Consider the following 24,088-nt stretch of genomic DNA (forward strand, 5'->3'; position numbering starts at 1 on the left):
TCGAGCTTGGTTTGTATTGAAATTACTGAGCTCGTTAAAATCTCGAGCTCGGCTCGTTAAAAGCTCGTTTAGCATGTTAATCAAGCCAGGCTCGAGCTTGATTCATTAATAGCTCGTTTAACATGTTTAACAAGCTTGGCTTGAGCTCGTCTCGTTTTCGAGCTCGATAAGCATAGAATTGAGCTCGAGTTTGAGTTTGAATCGAGCTTGTTAAAAATTAAATATATCTATAAACTAATTTTAAATCAGACATAAAAATGTAAATTCATTCATAAATAACCAAAACGACACAAATAAGAGCAAAAAAAAACATAAATAAGTATATTATTGAACATTCCAAAATCATATTTGCGAGCCACCTAAACGAGCCGAGCTCGAGCTCGCGAGCCTATTATCGAACATGTTTGCGAGCTCACGAGCCGAATATCCTTAGGCTTGGGCTTGGTTTGATTAAATTTTCGAGCTCAAAATCGAGCTTGGGCTTGGTTTGATATGATTAACAAACAAACTCACACGAGCTTTTTATCGAGCCGAGCTTCGAATAGCTCGCAAATCGTTTGGTTCATTTACATTCATAAGCTCGAATGTATCCAGATGTACTAAACTTTGGGAACATCACATTTAATTCACCAGTTTTTTTAAAAGGTTGATTTATATTTTTAAAGATATAATATTAAATAGTTATGTAAATGATTTGACTTTTACGAAAGTATGACAACTCACACTTTGTATGCGCATTAAACCTCACGAATTTTATTCTTACACGTACATTTTAAATTTTATTATTATTGTTATTATTACTAAAGTTAAAATTAGTTAAAAATCAAATTAAAATTTTATTTTGTAATAAAGTTCACCGTGTTTTGATTAATCTTTTAGACAAATATTGTATTTATCTGAAATTTTATTTTACTTTAGAGATAATATAATTTGTGTCTTTAAAATCCGACCGGACTAGATCAGTCAGTTTTTCTGATTTTTTCATGAACCGGTCCAGACAAAGTCTAATAACAGTTTGTACGATCAAACAAATCAAAAACCGTCGAACCGATCGTGAAGCTGTTTAAAATCGATTCGACCGGTTCACTATTTTTTAATTTTAGAAGTTGATTATTTTTTATATTTTTATATTTTTTATTTTTAGTTGTATATATATTTAATTATTTAGATTTTGATTGTTTTAATTTTTTTAAATAGTATTAGAGTTTATTTTGATTTATTTATTTTTAAAATATAAATATAATTATATTTGATTATATGTAGGATGTTTAAAGTTTAAATTTTGATTAATATATTTCTTAATTATTATTTATATATATATATTTAAAATATAACGATGAGGATGATATGAAATCAAGTTCTTTACCTATTTTCCCTGTCCGAGTCCATCCCGCCACTACCGCCTGCCTCGCCGCCGCCGCCCTTCTTTAGGACTCCGATGCTCCACTTCGATTAAATTTTAAAAACAAGTTCTCCTATTTATCTAGCTATTGTTTTATGCTAAGTGCTTGTGTGATATTAATACTCGAAAAAGTTTAAGGATGCTGCAAAGCAAGTCGTTTGTCAAGAAAACGAAGCAAGGAAAACTCATCAAGGTTCTTCCTAAACCTTAATTTATGAATTTTTCTTTCTCCCTCTTCCTCTCTCAGTCTCTCTTCAGTTCGTGTTGTTTCCTAAACTTAACTACGTTTGATTGGCCACTTGCTTCGCAGGTGGTGAGAGAACATTATTTGAGAGATGATATATACTGCGGTGCTCCATTTTGTAAAGTTTGTGATATTTCGGCAGCACGCCTCAATTCGACTGCCTCGACTATTCTCATTGTTGACACTAATGTTGTCCTCCATCAGGTTAGCTGTTATTTCGTTTCTTTGTTTTAAGAAAAAAATGTAGTACTGACTGTACTGTTCAGGGAAAAGTTTCTGACTTTTTGGCTCATTCTGCTTATTTTCTTTGGCTGTGTCGTTAGATTGATTTACTGGAAAATCCAGCTCTAGATGATGTGGTAATTCTATCTATAGTGTTGGAGGAGGTGAAGAACAAGAATCTGGCAGTATATAATAGACTTAGAGCGCTTTGCAGCAACTCCCAGAGGAGATTTTTTGTCTTTTCCAATGAATACCACAAGTATGCTCTATTTTAAATTTGAATGATTTAGGATACAGATGAAAGAGTATTTTATCTATTGTTTTGCATTATGTTTTTGTGTTTAGGAAGGTCGATGTGCATCATTTTTTGGTTATTTGACTGATAGAAGGTGACTCTAATGTATGGGGTGCCTGACGTCGTTAACATTTTTTGCTGATTGCCCCAAGTTTGGTATTGAATTGCTTGTTTGATCTATTTATGTATTCCACTAGTATTCTAAGAAGTGTTCTTCGATAGTTAACAGTGAAATGCTCTTTTACATCATAGGTGTCATGGTTTCTCAAACTGTTCTTGTTTGTTTTAATACTACGATCAAATACAATTACTGGTATCATTTTTACTAATTCATGTTATTTTTTTTCTAGGGATACTTTTGTGAAAATCGAGACTGGTGAAACTCCAAATGACAGGAATGATAGAGGTATGTTGATCTTTGTGTTCAATTAGAGACGCACCTGTTTCTACATTTTTAGATTGCTTATCGATGTGTTGGCAGCTCTCTAGTTATCAAATAATATTAGTTAGCAATTTGAGATTTTTTACGTTCTATTGTTCTTTTTATGGTAGTACTTAGTACTGTTAGATACATTTAAAAAATTTATTTTATTGTTTAATGGCTAATTTTTTAATCTGCTTTTCTATGTTGACTTAAATAATAAACAAATATATATTTTTTTTTCATGCTTTGTGGTGATTTTGTGGAGTTATATGGGATGACATCATAGGATTCCATGAGACCAGTCGATAAGATAATAAACATAAAGTGCAAAACTAAGAAGACATGTAAGCTTTTGAGGGATATGAGAGAACTAAGTAATTTAATATCGGCCTTATACCCGGAAGTAAATTGAAATTAAGAATAGTCACTTAGCTGGGTGTTCAAAAATAACAAAAAATATGCCTAAGCAGAACGGTGGCGAACATAGGAACGAAGTTGATCGGTAATAAGTAGAAGGCTGAAAGCTTCTTCACCAGCTCAAAACCCTTGAAGAAAAGTCTCTATTTTAATAATGCACGATCCCTTTTCTTACAAATTCTGTGCAGTACCAGCAAGAACATCTGAGGTTATTTCCTTAATATTTACATACATCAATGACAACAAAGAGCAGACCACGTTCAACTAAGATGTTTCTTTTCAGTTTGAGAATCTTGGAACTGTCTGCTGAATTTGTGATGGTTGATTGGCCACTGATAAAAGGCCTATAAGGCTTGCTTTGCTTTAGCGAAGGATTCCCAATTTTTCAGCATGCTTTATCATTTCTGTGGCCATACTGTGTTTTTTACTGAGCCGTTTGGATGATTATGAGTAAAAGCTTTGCATTGTATTTTGAGAACCATGAAGTATTGGAAGTCAATGTATACTCTACTATAATGTTAGTTACCTATATATCGTGATTCAGAAATTGTCTTGAAATATCTATGTCAAGATAAAGGTAGTTTTCTTTTCTTTAGATTAACTTATTGGCTGGACTTCTTGTTCTAATTCAGGTAGGTTTTTTAAAACCGTGGAACAATTCTGTAATTGTGTTGAAATATTGCTCTTGTAGTTATGAAATATTGTGGAATTTTCTTATCTGACAATGAAATGATGATTCAGCTATCAGGGTGGCAGCCCAATGGTATCAGAATCATCTTGGTAATTCGGTGCGTGTCTTACTTATTACAAACGATAAAGATAACAAGAGGAAGGCCATAAAGGATGGAATTAATGCGGAAACAGGTATTATTAACATGATTTAATATTCTTATGTTTTCTTTGTTGGAATCCATGTGATCATCTTGAGATTCCCTTAGGCTGTCTCAACTTCTACCTTATCAAAATAGAGACCTTTTTTGCTTGGTCATCAAAATGTGCGATCTTGAATCTATATCTGTATACACGTATTTATGAATTTAATGCTCATTGTAGTTGAGTCATATGTCAAATCGCTTGGTCAGCCAGCATTACTTGACCTGATTGCTCAACCTCTAACTGAGGATGCTGCATTGGAGGATGTAGAAGATCTGAGGCCCACGAAGAGAAAAATAATCTATCCTGAGGTTGTAGGCTATCACCATGCTCTGTTTATGATTAATATTTGGCTGATCTTTACTGTCTTAAAGGCAATCGTGCGTGAATCCCATGCAGCATAAACCAATGTCTGAAATTACTTCTGGATTGCACCGTGGCATTTATCACCAAGGGAAACTACGGGTTAATCGTTACAATTCTTTTGAAGCCTATGTTGGGAGTGAAAGTATTGGTGATGAAATTATCATCTACGGGCGAACAAACATGAATAGGGCTTTTGATGGTGATATAGTGGTTGTGGAGCTTTTGCCTCAGGATCAATGGCACGAAGAAAAATCTCTCGCAATAGCTAATGATGGTTTGTAGTCCTTTTCATGCTTATGTTATATATTGCATAATAATATAATGATGGCTGCAAATAAAAAATTTTCGCACCACTATGCTTGTTATTAGTAATGATCAAAAGGGTTTCTTAGATGATATAATAACAAGATCAGGCTATAAAATATTTGCAATGGCTGTCATTCCTGTGAAACTGTGCTACTGAAATATTTTAATCCCCTGAAATGCTTAAATATGCTTCTTGAAAAAAGAAAATTGGCTGTGCTTTATTATTATGTTTTCTGGGTGCAATTTGAGTCGAACAAGTGCCAAGGAACAGAAATTAATGTTTTAGGAAAGATAAATATAATTGAGCCAATTCGTAGAAATTAATTACTTCGTGTAGTGATGGAGGAAGGGGCATCCTAAAATTTCACAGCATTATTCATTTGGATTCTCCATATTTTGTCGCAAAATGTTCTATTTACTCCTTTTTCATTTTGTATTCCAGAGGAAGAGGAGGAAGACGATGTTCATTTAGCACCAGTTAGTACTGATGACGCTCCACGAGTTACAAACATCTCACAAGTTTCGGTTGGAGACAAGAATGCTATGCCAACTCGTCCATCTGGGCGTGTTGTTGGTATTATCAAACGGAACTGGCACTCGTAAGTAGGATGATTGGCGCAGCCTGTTACTTTCTATTCATGAAAACATTGGTTTGATAACTGAATTGAAAATTTAGTTATTTTTCACATTAACAAACCATTTTTTAAAGTGTATTTTGCATAAATCTTAAAGTTGAAATCCTTTTTATGCAGTGTTGGTGCTTGATGATATGTTAAGTTCACTACTTTTCCTTTTTTTTTGTTCTTCTGTTTCTACAATTAAAAAGTGGTCTTGGTCTTTTCAGAATGATAAGGAGAGAGAGAAATAGGATCCAAAGAAAAGGCCATTTCTGCGATGTACTGGTTTTATGTGAACCTTTGGAGTTTGGATTAATCCATCACATTGGTTCCAAATGCGTAATTTTACACTTGTGCTAACTCTTATGTTACAAATTATTTTAGGAAGCATCTGAGCATGTAGAAGGGCTAGGAAGAAATTAAAGCATCGATAAGAAAGTTTGGTTGTATGTTAGTTTATGTCTTTGTCATGTTGATTAAAGTTGTGCAACTATTACCCAAATACGGTAAAGTTCGCTTCTTCCGAATTCGAGGAAAACAGGCACCACATTCTCCAGTGATGATCATTCGCTTGGTGCATGGTCAATTTACAATTGATAGAGCCATGAAAAATGTCATCCCATCATCCCAAGCCTAACTGTAGTTTATTCTCTCAGTTAGCCTGAACAGATCTCCTTATCTTGCTATAGAGGGCAGACTTCAGATCTTTGAACGGTCGAAAGAAAAATATTTCTCTCCATGATATTCTTAAACTTAGAAAGATGCCATTATCATCCGCTTCCTTTAAAACCGAGCCAATGACAGAAGTTCCTGTTATAGATAATATCAAACTCAAGCACATGGAAAAAGTTATTCTGATTAACATCACTATCATCTGTTCTTTCCTTTGTGCTTCATTCATTAACATTTTTCTGTGCAGGTATTGTGGATCTTTAGACCCTATGCCTATGCCAGCAGGTGATGGTGGTATTGCACATGCTCTGTTTGTTTCCAAAGATCGGAGAATTCCTAAGATACGTGTACAAACGCGTCAACTTGGGAATCTATTAGACAAAAGAATTATTGTTGCTGTTGATTCATGGGATCGTTTATCTCGATACCCTTCTGGGCATTACATAAGAACAGTTGGGGAAATTGGTGATAGAGATACTGAAAGCGAGGTGTGCTGTACTGCTTTTTACCCCACCCATCACTTTAGAATCATGCTAATATTAATTGCTATTATGACGATTTAATCCACTTATTATATCTTTCCATGCATGGAGCATCTCTAATTCTCTATCGCGGTCTTGATCATAAACCTTTTTAAGTGTAACTATTTAAGTTTATCATGTTCTATTAAGTACTGTTTTTGGTCGTATTCTTGCTCCGTGTATGTGGATGCTGCCTGTTGCTTTTGAGGATCTCCACAGTCAGTGCTTCAACTCTAAAAGCAGGAAATTTCTTATATAAATGTTCACACCGTTTCTACAATTGAATATGACCTTTGACAATGCATACATTTTTAACGGCCGCTTCTCCTGTAGATTCAGCACCAACTACTTACAATTGTAGGAAAATCTTAGAAATATACACGCATTAGGCTTCTGAGTAATATTTTTCTTGGATCAACTTCTGAAAAGGATCTAGGTGCATCGAATATGACCTTTGTCCATTGTTTGTCTTTTGATTTTCATCTAAATGTCGATTTCCTTTTCTTTTGTTATTCAATTTGAATATAAATTAAAGATATCCCTATGGAATTTAAACCAACTTGAAATGAGCAAATGACTGAAATGATATTTTTGTTTACTTTGGGTGGTGTGCATATTGGTGTAGTGTGTCGATTTTTTTTACATGAACTAACCAATCTTTGACCGAATTGGTGTTATCAGAGTAAACATGGTGTTTCGGTCTACTTAAACACAAACTAACATGTTACATGTTAGACTAATGCTCGCTAATAAGCTTTGCCGAAATAATCTGTCTTTTACGAAAAGTATTGGAGAGCAGAACTGTTGTGTCCATTAAAGAACTAATAAAACTGAAGATTTGGTGCATTGACGAGTCGCGAGAACATTACACGTGTGAAAAAAAAGAAGAGAGGAAGGAAAAGATCCTAGAACTATTGCTGTCAACATTTGTTGTCCTGTTTTGATCATAACCTATCTTTCCTGTGTCAGAACTAGATGTGATATCTTGAAATAGGATTACCATTGGCAGTATCACTATTTTTGACTGATACTTTTATGCTGCAGGTGGTGCTCATTGAAAATGATATTGATGCTAGGCCATTCACATCTCAAGTTTTAGCATGCTTGCCACCCTTACCTTGGTCTGTGTCAGCAGAAGATGTAGCAAATTCAATCAGGCTGGATTTGCGCGATCTACGCGTCTTTAGCGTGGATCCCCCAGGTATTGACGTAATGCATAAACTTTATGTGATGTTAATCCGCTTTATATTGTTTCTAGATCCTCAATGTTTATTGCATTGCTTTGCATGAACTATGTTATTGCTTTTGGTTCAGGATGCAGGGACATTGATGATGCGTTACATTGCACGCTTCTACCTAGCGGAAATTTTGAAGTGGGAGTTCGTATCCTTTGGTCACATGTATTTTTTGGTTGCTTGTTAATATTGTAAGCATGGATTCACTATTTTCTTTAGTCTTCCTTGGAGATTTCTTGTTGCAAAGGAACTTTTTACTTCTTCATTACTATGTTTTTTCTCTTTTTAAAGGATGGTGTGGAAAAATAATTCAGGAATAATTTCTTCCTTGTTCAATCAGTCAATTGGTCAGTAAAAGGTTACATAAATAGGGATTTACAGAATACTCTAGAATAACAGAAAAAGGAAACTAACTATTTCAGGATACTAACTAATTCCTAAAAATCTGCATATTGACTAACTGTACATTGACCTAATCGAATACCTTAATTAAGGGAATTGGTTTTACCCTAATTTACATCACAATTCGACACTCCCCCACAAGCTGAGGAATAGATGTCTTTCATTCCCAGCTTGGATATGAGCCCATGAAAACTTGAACTGCTTAGTCCCTTAGTCAGAACATCAGCCAACTAGCACCCGGTTGGAACATAGGACATACACACTAGTTTTCTCTCCAATTTCTCTTTGATGAAGTGTCTGTCAATCTCAATATGCTTTGTCCTATCGTGTTGTATAGGATTATGTGCAGTGTTGATTGCGGACTTGTTGTCACTGTAGAGTTTCATGGGACCTTCTGCCTTGACCCGTAGATCATCCAAAATCATCTTTAGCCATAGTATTTCGCATAGCCCTTGAGCAATCGCCCTGAATTCTGCTTCGGCTGAGGACCTGGCCACTACATTCTGTTTCTTACTCCTCCATGTTACTGGGTTGCCACCTAGAAACGTACAATACCCAGAAGTAGACCTTCTATCTACGAGGGATCCTGCATAGTCAGCGTCTGTGTAGGCTTCTACAGTAAGCCTCTCGTTCTTTTTGAACAGAATCCCTTTCCCTGGGTTCCCTTTCAAATAATGAAGTACCCTATTTGCAGCTTGAAGATGTGACTCTCTTGGATCATGCATGAATTGGCTGATCACACTGACTGAGTAGGCTATATCTGGCCGAGTATGAGCGAGGTATATGAGTCTACCAACTAACCTCTGGTACATCCTTTTATCAACTGCTGGTTCCTCTTTATCTTCTCCCAATTTGTGATTCGGATCCATTGGAGTAGGGGCTGGTTTACACCCAGCCTTTCCTGTCTCGGTAAGTAGGTCTGTAATGTATTTTTGTTGAGAGATGAAAATCCCGTGTGTAGAATAAGCCACCTCAATACCGAGAAAGTACTTCAACCTGCCCAGTTCTTTTATCTCAAACTCCTTTCCCAATCTTCTCTTTAATTCGAGCTTTTCTTTTTCATTATTCCCGGTTACTATGATGTCGTCGACATAGACTAGAAGAGCCATTACTCCCCCTGCAGAGGAGTGTTTAATGAAGAAGGTGTGATCACCTTGGCTTTGTTTGTATCCAGATTCCTTCATAAAGTTTGCAAACCTCCCGAACCATGCCCTTAGAGATTGTTTTAACCCATAAAGAGCCTTCTTTAATTTGCACACCTTATTGCTTGATTCTTCATCAAAACCCGGTGGGATGTGCATGTAGATTTCTTCATCTAAGTCACCATGGAGGAAAGCATTCTTAACATCATACTGCAGAAGTTGCCAGCTATAGTGAGCAGCTAATGACAAAAGAATTCTCACAGTGTTCATTTTGGCAACCGGGGCAAAAGTTTCCAGATAATCAACTCCATACGTCTGAGTATACCCTTTGGCTACCAACCTTGCCTTGTATCTCTCAAGGGATCCATCAGCCTTGTATTTCAGTGAAAAAATCCATTTACAGTCAACAATGTTCTTTCCCTCTGGTTTATTCACAACCTCCCAGGTTTTATTCTTTTCCAACGCTTTCATTTCTTCTCCCATAGCATCTCTCCATTCTCTTTTTGACAATGCCTCAGAGAGAGTAGTAGGGATTGCAATGGTGTTTAAACTGACAATGAATTTTTTGTGGGCTGGCGATAGGTTTTTAAGGGAAACATAGTGAGATAATGGGTATAGTGGTCGTTTAGTGCATTTCCGTGTATCTTTTCTGATGGCAATAGGAAGGTCTAGGTCATTTGTTGGGCCAATGATTGGTGTTTCAATCTGTTGAACATGAGAAGGGTGTTCGGGACTTACCGTGGTCTTATTTCCGGAGTCTGGATTGGAAGCTTGGACTTGAGTCTGTTCCGGGGCAGTCTCCCTCCTTGAGTACACCTGAGAGAACCTAGGAAACTTGTGGGAAGATGACACATTTGTGGGGTTAGAAGGCTCGGTTGGTATAGGAGGGAGATCAAGAGTGTGGATCGGTTCAAAGAATTCCCAAGGACTATCTTCTAGTGGACTCTCCCCCTGAAGAGAGGACTTGGAGAAGAACGGTTTATGTTCACTGAAGATCACATCGATAGAGATGTACGATTTTCTAGAAGAAGGATTATAGCACTTATGCCCCTTTTTAGTGGCTGAGTAACCTAGGAACATACATTTGATGGCTCGGGGATCCAACTTATCTCTTTGGGTGTTATGGACATGAACAAAGGCAGTGCACCCAAATACCCTAGGGGTGAGGCCGTTTGAGGTTCTAAAGTGAGGATAGAAGCTGTTAAGGCACTCTACTGGACTCTTGTTGTCGAGCACCCGTGAAGGAAGTCTATTAATCATGTGTGTGGCTGTAAGGACAGCTTCCCCCCAATAGGTCTTAGGAACGTTTCCATGAAGAAGTAGTGCTCGGGTAGTGTTTAGCAAGTGTCCATTTTTTCTTTCAGCCACCTCATTTTGTTGAGGTGTTTGAACACACGATGAGTCATGGATAATGCCATGTGACAGGAAATAGGGCGATAGGATTTGGTTGAAGTAATCTGTGGCATTGTCTGTCCTAAACCCTTTTATTTTTACTCCAAATTGATTTTGAATCATCGCATGGAAATTTGGTATAATAGTGCTAACTTCAGATTTATGTTTAAGGAGAAATATCCATGTGACACGAGTGCAATCATCAATCAAAGAGACAAACCAACGGGCCCCAGAAATGTTAGGTATCCGAGAGGGACCCCATACATCACTATGAATTAAATGGAAAGGAGAAAAACTTCTTTTATTACTGATAGGAAAAGATACTCGAGTATGTTTTGCCAATTCACATGTGTCACAATGAAATTCCGAAATATCTAATCCTTGAAATAAATAAGGAAACATAACTTTTAGAGTCCTAAAGGAAGGATGACCAAGGCGCAAATGGTGTAGCCAAATGGTATCTTTATTGGATGAACTAGACAAGGACAAATTGCTCCTGGCTTGTGGTGAAGACTCAAGGTAGTAAAGGGCCCCCTTTTCCTTAGCAAGTCCAATCTTCCTCCCCGAAGCTAGGTCCTGAAAAACACCATAGGAAGGGAAAAACGTAACATGGCATTTAAGATCACGAGTGAGTTTATGGATGGAGACAAGACTGCTGGACAGTTTTGGCACATGAAGTACATTTTTTAGGCTAAGCATAGGGGAGATATGTATGTCTCCGAAGCCTGCCACTGTAGCCACAGAGCCATTTGCCACTATAATTTTCCTGTTACTTGGGCATGGTGTATAAAAGTGAAAAGTCTGAGATATGGGTGTCATATGGTCAGTAGCACCAGAGTCGAGTTGGCATTTAGGGTTCTTGAGGCATCTACAGAAAAAGAGAATGAACCATTACCTGAGAGGGCTAGAGAACATGTACCAGAGGGCTTCTCTAGGGACCCCAGCAAATTTTTTAGCTTCTCAATCTCCTCTCGGATAAGCCCCTCTGCTGCTGAGTTTTCATCCCTGGTTTGATCCTCAGCCATGTGCGCTTGAGGTCTCGGCTTCCCTACTCGGGCTCCCCATTCTTTGCTTGGTGGTTTGCCATGTAGCTTCCAACAATTTTCCCTTGTGTGTCTTGGTTTCTTGCAATGAGTACACCATAGGTTGTCTTTTTTCCCCTTCCACTGATTTTCTCTGCTTGGATATGGTCTTTGCATATCAGCCGCCTTATTCGTCTCTAGATCCTCTCCTTTTGTTGCAAGTGCTGATCCATCCATGTGCTGTGGCTCAAGCATGATACCCCTGCGACTTTCTTCTGAGCGAATCAGTGAGATCGTCTCTTCTAAGGACGGTGTGTCCTCTCGGCCAAGGACCTGAATTCTTACTTGATCAAATTCAGGGTTTAATCCGGCCAAAAAATCATATATTCGGTCTCTCTCAATAAAGTTCTTCAATAGTACAGCATCCTCCGGGCATTTCATCTCAAAGACTCTTTAATAGTCAAGTTCCTGCCATAGATTTTGCAGCAGAGAAGCATACTCAATGACAGATTTGGTACCTTGTTTGAGGGCTGTAGTTTTAGTCTTTATCTCATACACCTGAGCAGCGTCCTTGGTCTTTGAATAGGTGCGGCGGATATAGTCCCAAGTTTCCTTCGCTGTGGAGAAGAACATACATGTGTCACTGATCATGGGATCCATGGAGTCCCATAACCAGGACATGATCATAGAGTCCTCTTCATCCCAAGCGTCAAACTTTGGATCCTCCCTTGGTGGTCCCGTTCCAATAAGATGGCTGATTCTTCCTTTGCCTTTGAGATACGTGCGAATGAATTGGGACCACTTGAGATAATTTTTCCCGTTGAGTCGATTGGAGGCCCGAATATTCTGCAGGTCACCGGTCTTCTGGACAGCAGTGGTATCATCAGGGAGAGACAAACTGCTGGAGATGGTAGTTTCAGAGATTGACATGGTGAAGGATAGGGAAATAAGAAAGAAAAGACAGCAATGAAGGCTTGAAAAAAAAACTGGACAGCAATGAAGGCTGGAATGTGCGGAATGAACCCAGACCAATGTCCTAGTGCTCTGATATCATGTGGAAAAATAATTCAAGAATAATTTCTTCCTTTTTCAATCAGTCAATTGAAAAGTAAAAAGTTACATAAATAGGGATTTACAGAATACTCTAGAATAACAGAAAAATGAAACTAACTATTTCAGGAAACTAACTAATTCCTAAAAATCTGCATATTGACTAACTGTACATTGACCTAATCGAATCCCTTAATTAAGGGAATTGGTTTTACCCTAATTTACATCACAATTCGACAGATGGGGGCTTGGATATGACTGTATATTCTTTAATGCAAGTTTGTGTTTCAAAGCCACCTTTGTGCCTATTTATTTACTGACTGGGATTTCCCCTTAAGGTTCTTATATAATTATCATGAATTTATGTGCTTTGCTGTTAAATTATGTAATTGTAACTTTGTGATTTTAGCTTTTATGATAGATGTTCCATTACCATCGCACTAGGGCATGAACAAATTCTAGGAATATGACCTCATTTTGTTTGATTTTAAAATCTCAGATAGCATAAAGAGTTGTCCACTTTTTGTGGCGATGTATACAAGGGTTTATTAGGATCTTTTTCCTCTGTTATTCTTTAGATTTCCCGACTTATTCAAAAAATTGTGTTTGAGGTTTTATTTCCCTTGAAAAAAAAATGGCACGTCCAAGTGTTTATCTTTACTAACATGTATCAGATATTGCTGATGTTACAAATTTTGTTCACCCTGGAACTCCCTTGGATGATGAGGCTTCACAAAGGGGTACCTCAGTCTACCTTGTTGAGAGGCGTATTGATATGCTTCCAAAACCTCTGACAGAAGGTGTTGTATGAGTTTACTCTGGGGGTTTTATAGAGGTTTTTTGTGAATATTGCATACTTGGGCCAAAGGATTATCTGTGCTAAGCAACGATAGTTCTTTGCAGATATTTGTTCACTCCGCGCAGATGCAGAAAGACTTGCCTTTTCTGTTATTTGGGTACTTGTTGTTTCTCAAAATAATGGGATTTTGAAAAGCTAATTGTTTCCTTTTTCTCCTAAGTGTTCTGATAAGTTTAATGCATTCCACCAGCTATGCCGTGCTTGTAAAACAAGCAGTTCGATAAAATGGTTGATATTTTTGCCTTTGTTTTCTTATTCTCAAGGAGATTGCTAACTGCCTTTGATTGCATCTTTTGCTTTGATATCAGAATGAAATCCTTGCAATAAATAATCATATGGTTATTTGATGGGTTTTTTTTAGAAATACTTTATTCCTAGTTGTAATCTTAAAGCTGTATCATTACTTCAGAATGAAGACGATTTTCGTAGTTGCTGAAATATCATTCAGAAAATAGTATTGAAGATTTCTTGTAAAGTTAGTTTTCTCAGTGCAGCTGTTAATTAAACTATGCTTGCTTCTACAATCCCAAGGAAGGGCTCTCAGCTATCTTAAAATATTATCAGTACCATTCTAATGTTGACCCAACTTGTGGAATTGGTCCGCACAATTCAATTTCTATTAGGAAATTGATAATCATAGACATTCTGTGGAATGGCTTACATATAGTTTATGAGGTAAAACCCACACATCCCTATTGATTCAACTTTCTGTGATTCTTCGTAATTTAGGAAATGACTCCTGAAGCAGAGATAATTTCTACAAAATTCACCAAGGCGATTATCAAATCATGCGCTGCATTATCTTATGTTGAGGCTCAGGCAAGGATGGATGATAGGTAACATATTCAACATTTTCCTTACATCTAGTAAATAGCAACACCCTCTCTCTTCAAACTCATTTTTATCATTGTTTCTCTTATTTTCGAAATTCATTTTCTCGTTTGATGCCCCCCACCCCCAAATTCATTTTTATCATTGTTTCTCTTATTTTCCAAATTCATTTTCTCGTTTGATGAACCGTTTTGTTACCATTCCTAGATAAGTCGCTACTATCGTATTTTGTTATTGGTAACTTTTCTTCCTGTAGCGATTTTCCTATCTGATAGACTCATTTAAAACTTTATTGACTTTGTTGTATGATTCCTGAACCAAATTCACTGAATGAATATTTAATTCTTGAAACAGTAAAAAACTTAAAAATACTGCGATAGATCAAATGTCAATGGTTAAAAATGCTTGTTTCCTCGGCTCTTTTATTCGACGCAATAGACAGACGGGTGGGTAATTCTATCTTTTCTTGATGATTTCAGGATAGAACTTTATTTTCTATCCTTGTTCCAACTTGAGTTTCCCTTATTTTCTCCAGCTCAGTTCCCAAAATAAGGTATGGGATTTCCTGAGAAAAGTCTGCTTCATACTTGAACTGTTACTTCACTCAGAAGTCCAGTGGTTATTGTTGAGCAATGTTACTTTGCATGTTCAAAAATCGAAAAATAGGCTTCGCAGGCGTTCTTCTTCTTCTTCTTCTTCTTCTTCTATTACGTGTTTCCAGCTTTTTCTGCACTTTAATTAATAAGTTTATTTTTTAATTTTTTACGGTTTTTGGCGCGGATGTAATTTTATGCAGCACTGTGACATTGTTTCTCTATGTTTTACTACATCAAGGTTTTTTTGTTTCCTTGTTCATTTATATAAAAAACTTTTCATTTTACAGTCGCTTGGTGGATCCATTAACCACAGATTTACGAAATATGAATGCTCTGGCAAAGGTAATCAACGTTTTATAATTACTGCTTTTTCCTTATGGAGCGATTAATTTGTTATTTGCACATTGTTATTTTGTAGATAATGAGGAGAAAGCGCATTGAAAGAGGGGCCTTAACGCTTGCCTCTGCTGAAGTGAAATTTCAAATTGATACCGAAACTCATGATCCTCTTGATATCGGTATTGTGATCCTTTTTGCTTTCCCTTTTGAGAAATATTTGAAAGCAAGATTCCTCGTGTGAACATTTTTCCCGAACAAGAACTTCGGTTCTGTACCTCTCAATTCTATATGTTTTCCCCGAGCGTACGTACTTTGTCTTTGATGAGCCAATTTTTCATGTAGGTCTACAACACTGCTCCTGTCATTTACCATAACATTGTAGGCTTTCCCAACCTTGATGAGTTTTAGAAAATCCGATGCTTTAAAAAAGTACTAGCACTTATTTTTATTTGCTCTTCGAAGGACAATACTTCAAATTTCTTTCTAAGGACAATACTTCAAATTTCTTTCTTCTGCTGCCTTTTTTTTAGGCTGAAAATTATCCAAACTAACTTGTCACCTTGAGTTTATTTATCATGTAAGATCTTTAATTAATCTATATATGTACTCCATAGGAGCCTACACCAAAGCTTATTGGATTTGAAAAGTTTTCATTTTCAAGATTGAGCTTGTGATGTCAAAAGCTTATAATTACCTGTGGATGATGAAGTGCCCCTATATCTGTCTTTTTATTTTGCTTGTGGTTTCATTTCGAAATGCTGTACATCAGTGTGATTTTATGGCTCTTGATTTGTAAGAATTATTGTTCATGTACAGGTATGTATCAAATTCGAGAAGCAAATCAGATGATCGAGGAATATATGCTTGCTGCTAACATATCAGTAGCTAAAAAAATTTTGGAACGTTTTCCTCTCAATGCTCTGTTGAGGTACTGTTTTAGCCCCACAACCTGTACCAAATCCTCTTTCGCTGGGGTTCCTTATTTTTCTCAACTCTGTGACAAACAAAGTTTCTTGTGTTACTTTTTTGTCGTTATCTTCATGCTTACGTCGATTGATTTACTTAACCCATCCAGACAGATTTCTTTCCCTCTCAGATGTGATTGCTATAGTAGCTGATTGAACTTTGTGGGAAGACATGAAGGAAACTGGTTTTTTTGTTTAATTAATCATGAATATTCCATATGCAGGCGGCATCCTGGACCAACCAAAGAGATGCTTGAACCTTTGATTCGAACAGCTGCTGCTGTTGGTCTCTACTTGGATGTGTCATCTTCAAAAGCACTGGCTGATTCACTTGATTGTGCTGTGGTTGGTTAATAAATCTTGAAATTTCTTTCTATGTTGAAAATCATTCTTTTTTACACTTAGTCTAGCGAATCTAAGTTTTAATGTGTGATTGAACATCTGTATGAAGGTAGAACAGCCTTATAAAAATGTTTCCATATAAGGTGAAACTTTGGCTTTCCCTGTTTATAATAAACGTGATCACAGAACCGCTTTTCTGAAAACATAATTGTAAGTAATGGTCTTGCATTATTTACATTTTAAAGTTAATGATGTAGGATAAAGTAAAAGCTACATCGTTGTCTTGGGAGGTGAGCTTGAAAAAGGACTGAGAACACCACTCTATTTCTTAAAATTTCCTCCCAATGAAAGAATCAGCATTCCTATATGGACTAATTGACTGTATGTATCTTAGATGTTGACTCCTGCTTGTTGCAAATTGCGATCAGCTTTTAAGATGATTTATATTAGAGCATATTACATCTATAATAGGTGAGTGAAACTAATAAAGTTTTTCATTTACTCCACCATGAAATAAAATGTCTTTAAGATAAATTCCACGTAAATTAATGGGACTATTGCAAATCTGTTCTCCTGCGGCCTTCGTGGCTTCTGCAGTTATTTATGGGTTTTTTCAAGAATAGATTGCATGGGTTCTTAGCTGTGATTCATTGATTGGAATTTCTGTAATGAAACTAAGAACTGTTTGAAAGTGTAATTGTTTTGGTTCATTTTTTGCTACCTATCATTCTGTTGTTTATTTTGGTGATTCGTTTGTGCATTTCAGAAATCTGTTTATTCAATTATTTCTCACTCTGTTTCCTCTTCCCCCAAAAAAAATCAGGGTGATGATCCATACTTTAATAAGCTGATTCGCATTCTGGCAACAAGATGCATGACACAGGTACCTAAAATAAATTAGTACTAATTTATTTTCCTTTTCATGGTTAAAGTTTGTAATTTCAGTATTCATGTGACTGTAATGTGCAATTTCAGGCAGTATACTTTTGCAGTGGAGATCTCAGCCCTCCAGAATTTTCTCATTATGGTCTTGCTACTCCTCTGTACACACATTTCACTTCTCCCATAAGAAGATACGCAGGTATGTGAAAAATTATCTCATTTTTAAAACTTTCGTGCCTCAATAATAAATTGTGATCTTGGAACTCCATGTTTTCTCATAGATGTCATTGTGCACCGGTTGCTTGCTGCATCCTTGGGGATATTCAGGCTTCCAGATGTATTCCAAGACAGATTGTGGCTTACTGGCGTTGCTGATAGTAAGGACTTTCTCACTATTCATGGTTATGATGTTAAGTATGCATTATGTCTTGGTGCATTAAGGTGTTATCATTAATCACTTTATTATTTGATGGATGGATTTTTGGGAATAAACTCATTTTCAGATGAATAGTTGTGATACAATTTTTTGTTCCATTTTGTCAGATGATCATTAATTCGTGATTTCACTGTTTATAGAACTTGCTCTCTATCCTGCGAATGAGAACACTGCCTTTTCAAGTCATTTTAGCTGCGCAATACTCTAGTAGATTTTGAGGATTGGAATTTACACTTCTCTGCATTAAGTTCATTGATAAGCACAAATAAAACCTTTTACGGCTTCAGGTTTTGTGTTTCTGAAGATACGATTGCAATTTCTCTGAATACACTTTGCTATCGATACCCTTTATTGGCATGTGCTTGTAATGCTTCTGTAATCTATTAATTTGTAGTGAGAACCAATATGCATGGATTATGCTGCTGGTTGTCTTATGTACATTATACCATGCAGATTTGAATTATCGGCATAGAAATGCCCAGATGGCTAGCCGGTCCTCAGTCGAGCTCCATACACTCATTTATTTCAGGAAAAGGTAATAATAAACCATCATCTAATCTTCTCCCTCCTCCTCCCGCTCTTTGTCTCACTTGTGTGAACATTGATACTTGTGCAGGCCCACGGATACTGAGGCCAGAATAGTGAAAATAAGATCAAACGGCTTCATTGTGTTTGTGCCAAAGTAAGATTCTCGTTTTGTTATCCGTTGCCTTTTATGCTTCTTATTAGATAATTTGTACTCATGATCCTTTTTTTCGCTTGCTTAAACCACCATCTAGATAAAGCGGGTTGTGAACAAAGTTGCACTACTGTTTTTTGGTGGTTTTTTTCTTTGGTTTTTGATGAATTGGAATGTTACTAGGTACTGTATCATATGCTTCTGTAATATTTTTAACTTATTTACACCGTGCATCATTTACTCATGAATTAGTAACTTGAATGTCATACTATACTTTGATTCAATCGGAAGTATGCGAGTACATCCCATGGAGGCAGTCGTCTCCCTGAGACACCACATGCTATGATAGATTGATCGTTGAGCGTTGTTTGCAGATATGGAATAGAAGGACCTGTATACATGATGCCAAGAGGACAAAAAGGAGGGGGAGAATGGTTGATCGATGAGCAGAAGCAACAGATCAAAAAGATAGATGGTGATGTTTGTTATGGTGTGCTTCAAACGGTAATGATTCACATGGAGGTTGTTGAGCCGCAGCCGAATAGGCCGAAGCTCCAGCTTACTCTTATATAAAAGACATGCTCATATCCCACACAAATAACATGATCATATCCCACACAAATACTGGTAAATTGTTCCTTTGTTCTTTCCAAAATAAATATTTTTTTTAAGAGTTTTGTTTTCTTGATGTTAGATTGGTTCATTTGCTTCTTGTTATTATTATTATTTATATCAAACACGACCGAAGTCTCTTTTAATTTCCTTGTGTGTCTATCAGCGGTGCTGATGTTTGTTTAACACAATTGTTTTCTGTGAATAGGCATAAATTGTTTTTATTTACTTTTTAAAAGGGGGACCTTTTGACTTGAGGTCTCTCTGGACCTCAAGACCAAATTTATGAAATCAATCCTTTTCTCTCTTAAAACAATTAGTTGGCCTTTTCCCTCTTCTTATTTGAATACTCACCGTATCGGCGTATTCTGATGTAGATATATCGACAATTGAAATTACATATTACGATTATGTTAGTATAACCATCACAAAGATTTGTTATGCATTGAGTTGTATGTTTTTAGACCTTTTGTTTTATACCATCTGGCTGGGAAAAAAATGAATATATCTACATCACCACACTGAAGATTGATCTATCAAAATTTACAATTGGTGGTTTAAGTCAGTAACCACATGAAAACAGTGGACCATCCAGTGAGAGCAAGAGCTGCAACCAAGTATGTCCAAAGAAACAGGACCGAACACTCTGCTTGTGCAACATTGAATAGTTGTGTCATCGTACCTACATCACCACACACGATCCATTATTCCATCAGATTTCGGTTCTAGGACGAAAATTCAAAAATTACACGTATAAATTTTGCAAATACCAATATTCATCGCTGGTGGAAGAACGAACTGAATCAATAGCACAAAGTGGAACAGAGGATCGGAAGGAAGAAATCCTAAATGTGAAGCTGCTTTTACAACTCCGATCCCAATGACAGGAAGTATTATGTATCTCACACATATCACTGTAATTATAACTGATGGCTTCAATTTCGCCTTTCGCAATCCTGCATCAGTTTATCATTGTTCAGTGAATATTTGTTGAATTTTCTATTCTTTTCCACTAAGAAGAAAGGATACATACACACACATGCGCTCGCACACACACACGTGTATACATACCTTGTGTTAGGTTGCCTCCTAGTATGAGGGTGATGCTCGGAATGGTTCCATCCCTGCAAATTTACGAACCTTGAGTCCATACAGCATAATAGACAGACAATTTGTCATCTTATAAACAATAATATTGAAACATGTCTCTAGAAAAGACAAAGACCGAACAATCTACGTAAACTCAAACATTAGATATAGTTAGTATTAGTATAGAAATTTAAACATACATATACATACCCGAGTAATTTGATGGAATCTTGGATGACTCCGAGTGGTGCATTATCTCCGATAATCAGGTTTCGGAGCCATGTAACTCCCCCAAACATGAGTCCAATCACCTGAACGTCATTATTGTGACCAGCCTTACGTCGTGAAGGAAAAATCCGTTTTTAAAGGTTGGAAACACTCTCTTATGACTATTGCTATGTATAACCTCATACTCATTTATTATATATATATATATATATTCTTGTATGTATATGTACATATGTATGTATGTATACGTAGACATGTGAACAAAGTAAGTACTCACAGCAGCAACAACTGGTGGTGACAGAAGCTCCTCCCATATCTTATGGGAAATTCCCAGTATTTGATTCCACAATGTTGGATTCTCCTTCGATTCAGTCTTCTATATATATTATAACAAAATATATAAGCAAATACAATTATAAAATCAATTAATAACAGAGATTTCCTTTTTCAAATTTAAATTTCTAAAGAATTTAATCTGGGTACAAATATAAAGTAACGTGGATATATACTCCATGCATTAGAACAGAGAAGTACGTGATGGGATCCATTGAGAAGAAGTGAATCCTCATTGCTAGCCTCCAAGTCCTTGTTTGGTTCCTCCGTGGACTCGCGATCGTCGACTATAAGCTGAATTGCTCTATATTTTACGCCGGCGCTTCGTATCAAATGGTATGTATAAGTCCATATGTAGAAAGCGCCCAACTGTACGTTTATCCAAACACGGAATTATTAGACTACGCGTTGTTAACTATAACGTTAGATTTTTGCACATTAATTTTTATTATACAGATTAATTTGCTCACCGCCATTGAAAAGGAGACATATGAGAGTCCAACTTTGGAGCAGACACTCTTCTCTCCAAATGGACTGCCACCCTCTTTGCATATTGCTGGGATTATTATCAGCAAAATGTTTCCCAAGTTTCCTGGTTAATTAAATTTTATCGATTATATAAAATCATAAAATGATGGGTACTTAAGAAAAGTAGGGATGATTAATTTCATAAAAAAAACAATATTATACAAGCAATTAATATTTACCTGCGGAACTCATGGCAATGACTAGGTTTTGTATATGTGGTTCTGGTTTAATTATTTTCACTGCTATCCATGCAAGGCCTCCTCCAACCAAGAAAGTTATCGCAATGTTGACAGGCATAAACCACCTATAATATTGGCATTAAATGAAGCTAGCAACGCAGCTTGATTATTAATAATTGGAGTATGTAAGTACGTACCATGTGATTATGTCCTGGAAGCTGACAGTCTGCGCTAGGCTCGTGAACACGAGCGATGGAGTGAAGGCGAAGAACACAATCTGCAAATTTTTTTTGTAAAAAAAATGAATTCTCTTTTGTAATTAATTAATTAATAACCCGATTATATATTTAAAATGAAATTATTCAAGAAGATTATGGAAGGGCCTAGGGGTGCGTACTTTGTTCAAAGATCTTCGAGCATCGGCTGAGAGAAGTTTGAGATAATCAGTAGCCATGCAAGCTCCCAATATGCTTATCAGAAGCACCTGTACTACTGGCATCGATGCCACCTTCAACAGAGACCAAAACCCCATTTCTTGATCTCTTTCTGTACTTGTAGATCTCTCTTTGTTAAACTAATTTTCTTTTAATTTTACTTAGATTTGCTGTTGATTCTCAGGCCTCCAATATGAACAAGTATGTGTGTATGACACAGCAAGAAAGCTTGATTCTGTCAGGAGGTAAAACGAAGAATATAATGTATAAAAGCCGAAAAATAACTTCAAGGAAGGGTTAATAAAAATGTCTTCCTTCAACTCTGTACTTAAACATCTATCTATATTCTTAAGAATGAGGGATATTTTTCTTTTTTGAAAAAATCGTTGCTTAGATATATAAAGGTCGCACTACGCAGATTCCTATGGATGACAATGATCCAATGACATGACAAAAGAAAAGCAATATATCCATGGTGTCTAGAGCGCAAAAGAAAACGGTACATTAGGTTGACGAATTACAGTTACCAAAAAAACCGATATGCCTAACATGACTCGTCTCCCAAATTCTCCCGTCGTAGAATCGATATTGAAACTAACCAATCGTATATTTCGTGATAAGAAATCTAAAAGCATAGAAGAAGAATTTGAAAACAACAGAAACGCAGTATCAAATGAAGACGAAAAACTAGACGATTCTTGAATTCAACAACACACACAAACACGTGTTTTAGAAATAAGATTCGAGAAAGAAACCTGTTGGCAACTGGGTATTGGATCCACGGTGCATAGCGGAGTATCTCACTGATCAACCTCGCGCTGATCGTATTCTCTCTTTATATATGCGCTCATACACACACAAACACACTTACAATATATACAGAAAATAACTGCAGGCTTAATGCAAAGTCATAATTTGTTTTTTATTCTCCAAAAAAGTTGCGTATCGTATGCTATTTTACGTCCCCCAAAAATGGAAAATAGAAGATGAGTTGGATGAGACGAGACGTGTGCTGACTCACTTGCATGCATGTAATCACATCTCTAATCATTCTTTAATTGTGATTAAACATGACCACTTGGCCTTTGAAAGCTGGCACTATTGCCGACCTAAATAAATTCTTTTATATTATAACAAAAATTTAGTAGCAATATTTTTAATGTGATTTTAATTCAATCTGGGGGAAAATTAGGCGTATGTATATGAGTACGAGTCATTCAAATTAATTCAGATTTATTCATTTTATTATAATTATTTTTATTATAATTATATTGAAAATAAAATAAATAGACGTTTGGTATTTACTTTGAAAGATATATTTTTAGTAATTATATTACATACAACTGGACATGTATGTATAAAAGAATGTATTTTATTCAACGTGTACTTGCTATATATTAATGACTAGTCGCCATCTATAAATAGAACTAATTGTTAGGACTAATCTGGTTCTTCGTGGGTAATTACGATAATATACAGAATTTTTATAATAAATTATTTATTAAAATATATCCTATTTATTTCTACTTGAAATTTAATAATAACAATAAAAAAATCTATTGCTTGCTGCTCGATCGATTGATCATCTGTCCATGATGTCACATTTGGTTGGGTATCATTCCTGACTTTACTCTCCAACAACTCTCTTGTTCTTCCATTTTTGGTATATATCTACTTACATATAAATATACCACTTCTAATTGTAAATTTCTCTATATGTCTTTCTTTATCTAGCTTAACAAATTGTAAATATATATAATTATATATATATTTATATAAAACGCCTCCTATGATTTTCGAAATTATTGCATTAAAAATACCTAATTAGTTTGTAAACCAATGGGAGAAGGGTTCATGAAAAGTTCAATTTTCTCACAATGTTCGCTATGAATCATATGATTGAGGTATCGTCAACACTGACGGGTAAGGGCCAGTTTGACACATTCTTCACCGTAGAATCCATTTTACAAACAATTTGATGTACGCTTTTGAATATGTTAAAATAAAGTTCGTGCGATTCACGTTTACTCAAATTAAATATAATATAAATTAAAATATATAATATATATATATAGAGAGTTAAAATTCAATATATAAAGTTTGTGTTATTAACAAATGATAATAAGAATAACATATATAGAACAATATGGATTG

At 36.0% G+C, this 24,088-nt stretch overlaps 2 protein-coding genes across 4 annotated transcripts; one reads left to right on the forward strand and one right to left on the reverse strand.

The window, feature by feature from the left end:
- Nucleotides 1-1,366: 1,366 nt before the first annotated feature.
- LOC140975702 (exosome complex exonuclease RRP44 homolog A-like) lies at nucleotides 1,367-19,358 on the forward strand. Its single transcript, XM_073439566.1, has 24 exons — nucleotides 1,367-1,595; nucleotides 1,713-1,850; nucleotides 1,970-2,127; nucleotides 2,514-2,569; nucleotides 3,746-3,868; nucleotides 4,058-4,188; nucleotides 4,277-4,517; nucleotides 4,992-5,148; nucleotides 6,086-6,326; nucleotides 7,404-7,560; nucleotides 7,674-7,742; nucleotides 13,277-13,402; nucleotides 13,506-13,558; nucleotides 14,191-14,297; nucleotides 15,176-15,230; nucleotides 15,307-15,406; nucleotides 16,044-16,155; nucleotides 16,417-16,537; nucleotides 17,358-17,417; nucleotides 17,510-17,615; nucleotides 17,698-17,793; nucleotides 18,306-18,387; nucleotides 18,469-18,534; nucleotides 18,906-19,358. Exons 1-24 carry the CDS (start codon nucleotides 1,542-1,544, stop codon nucleotides 19,102-19,104), a joined length of 2,808 nt encoding a protein of 935 aa, XP_073295667.1. The 5' UTR covers nucleotides 1,367-1,541; the 3' UTR covers nucleotides 19,105-19,358.
- Nucleotides 19,359-19,593: 235 nt separating this feature from the next.
- Nucleotides 19,594-22,820, reverse strand: LOC140975710 (protein PIN-LIKES 7-like). Of its 3 annotated transcripts, none has more exons than XM_073439578.1 (11): nucleotides 22,690-22,820; nucleotides 21,898-22,169; nucleotides 21,698-21,777; nucleotides 21,501-21,625; nucleotides 21,264-21,385; nucleotides 20,995-21,162; nucleotides 20,738-20,836; nucleotides 20,443-20,543; nucleotides 20,215-20,267; nucleotides 19,914-20,099; nucleotides 19,594-19,825 (listed from the first exon to the last, which is right to left on the reverse strand). In XM_073439578.1, the coding sequence occupies exons 2-11, from the start codon at nucleotides 22,030-22,032 to the stop codon at nucleotides 19,701-19,703; spliced, it is 1,194 nt and encodes a 397-aa protein (XP_073295679.1). In that variant the 5' UTR covers nucleotides 22,033-22,169; nucleotides 22,690-22,820; the 3' UTR covers nucleotides 19,594-19,700. The 3 variants fall into 3 exon arrangements, with proteins under 3 accessions (XP_073295679.1, XP_073295689.1, XP_073295697.1); XM_073439588.1 differs by having other exon boundaries at nucleotides 21,898-22,173; nucleotides 22,690-22,793; XM_073439596.1 differs by having other exon boundaries at nucleotides 22,701-22,783.
- Nucleotides 22,821-24,088: the final 1,268 nt, after the last annotated feature.

The sequence above is a fragment of the Primulina huaijiensis genome, chromosome 1 (assembly GCF_012295235.1).
Source record: "Primulina huaijiensis isolate GDHJ02 chromosome 1, ASM1229523v2, whole genome shotgun sequence".
NCBI classification, from domain to species: domain Eukaryota; kingdom Viridiplantae; phylum Streptophyta; class Magnoliopsida; order Lamiales; family Gesneriaceae; genus Primulina; species Primulina huaijiensis.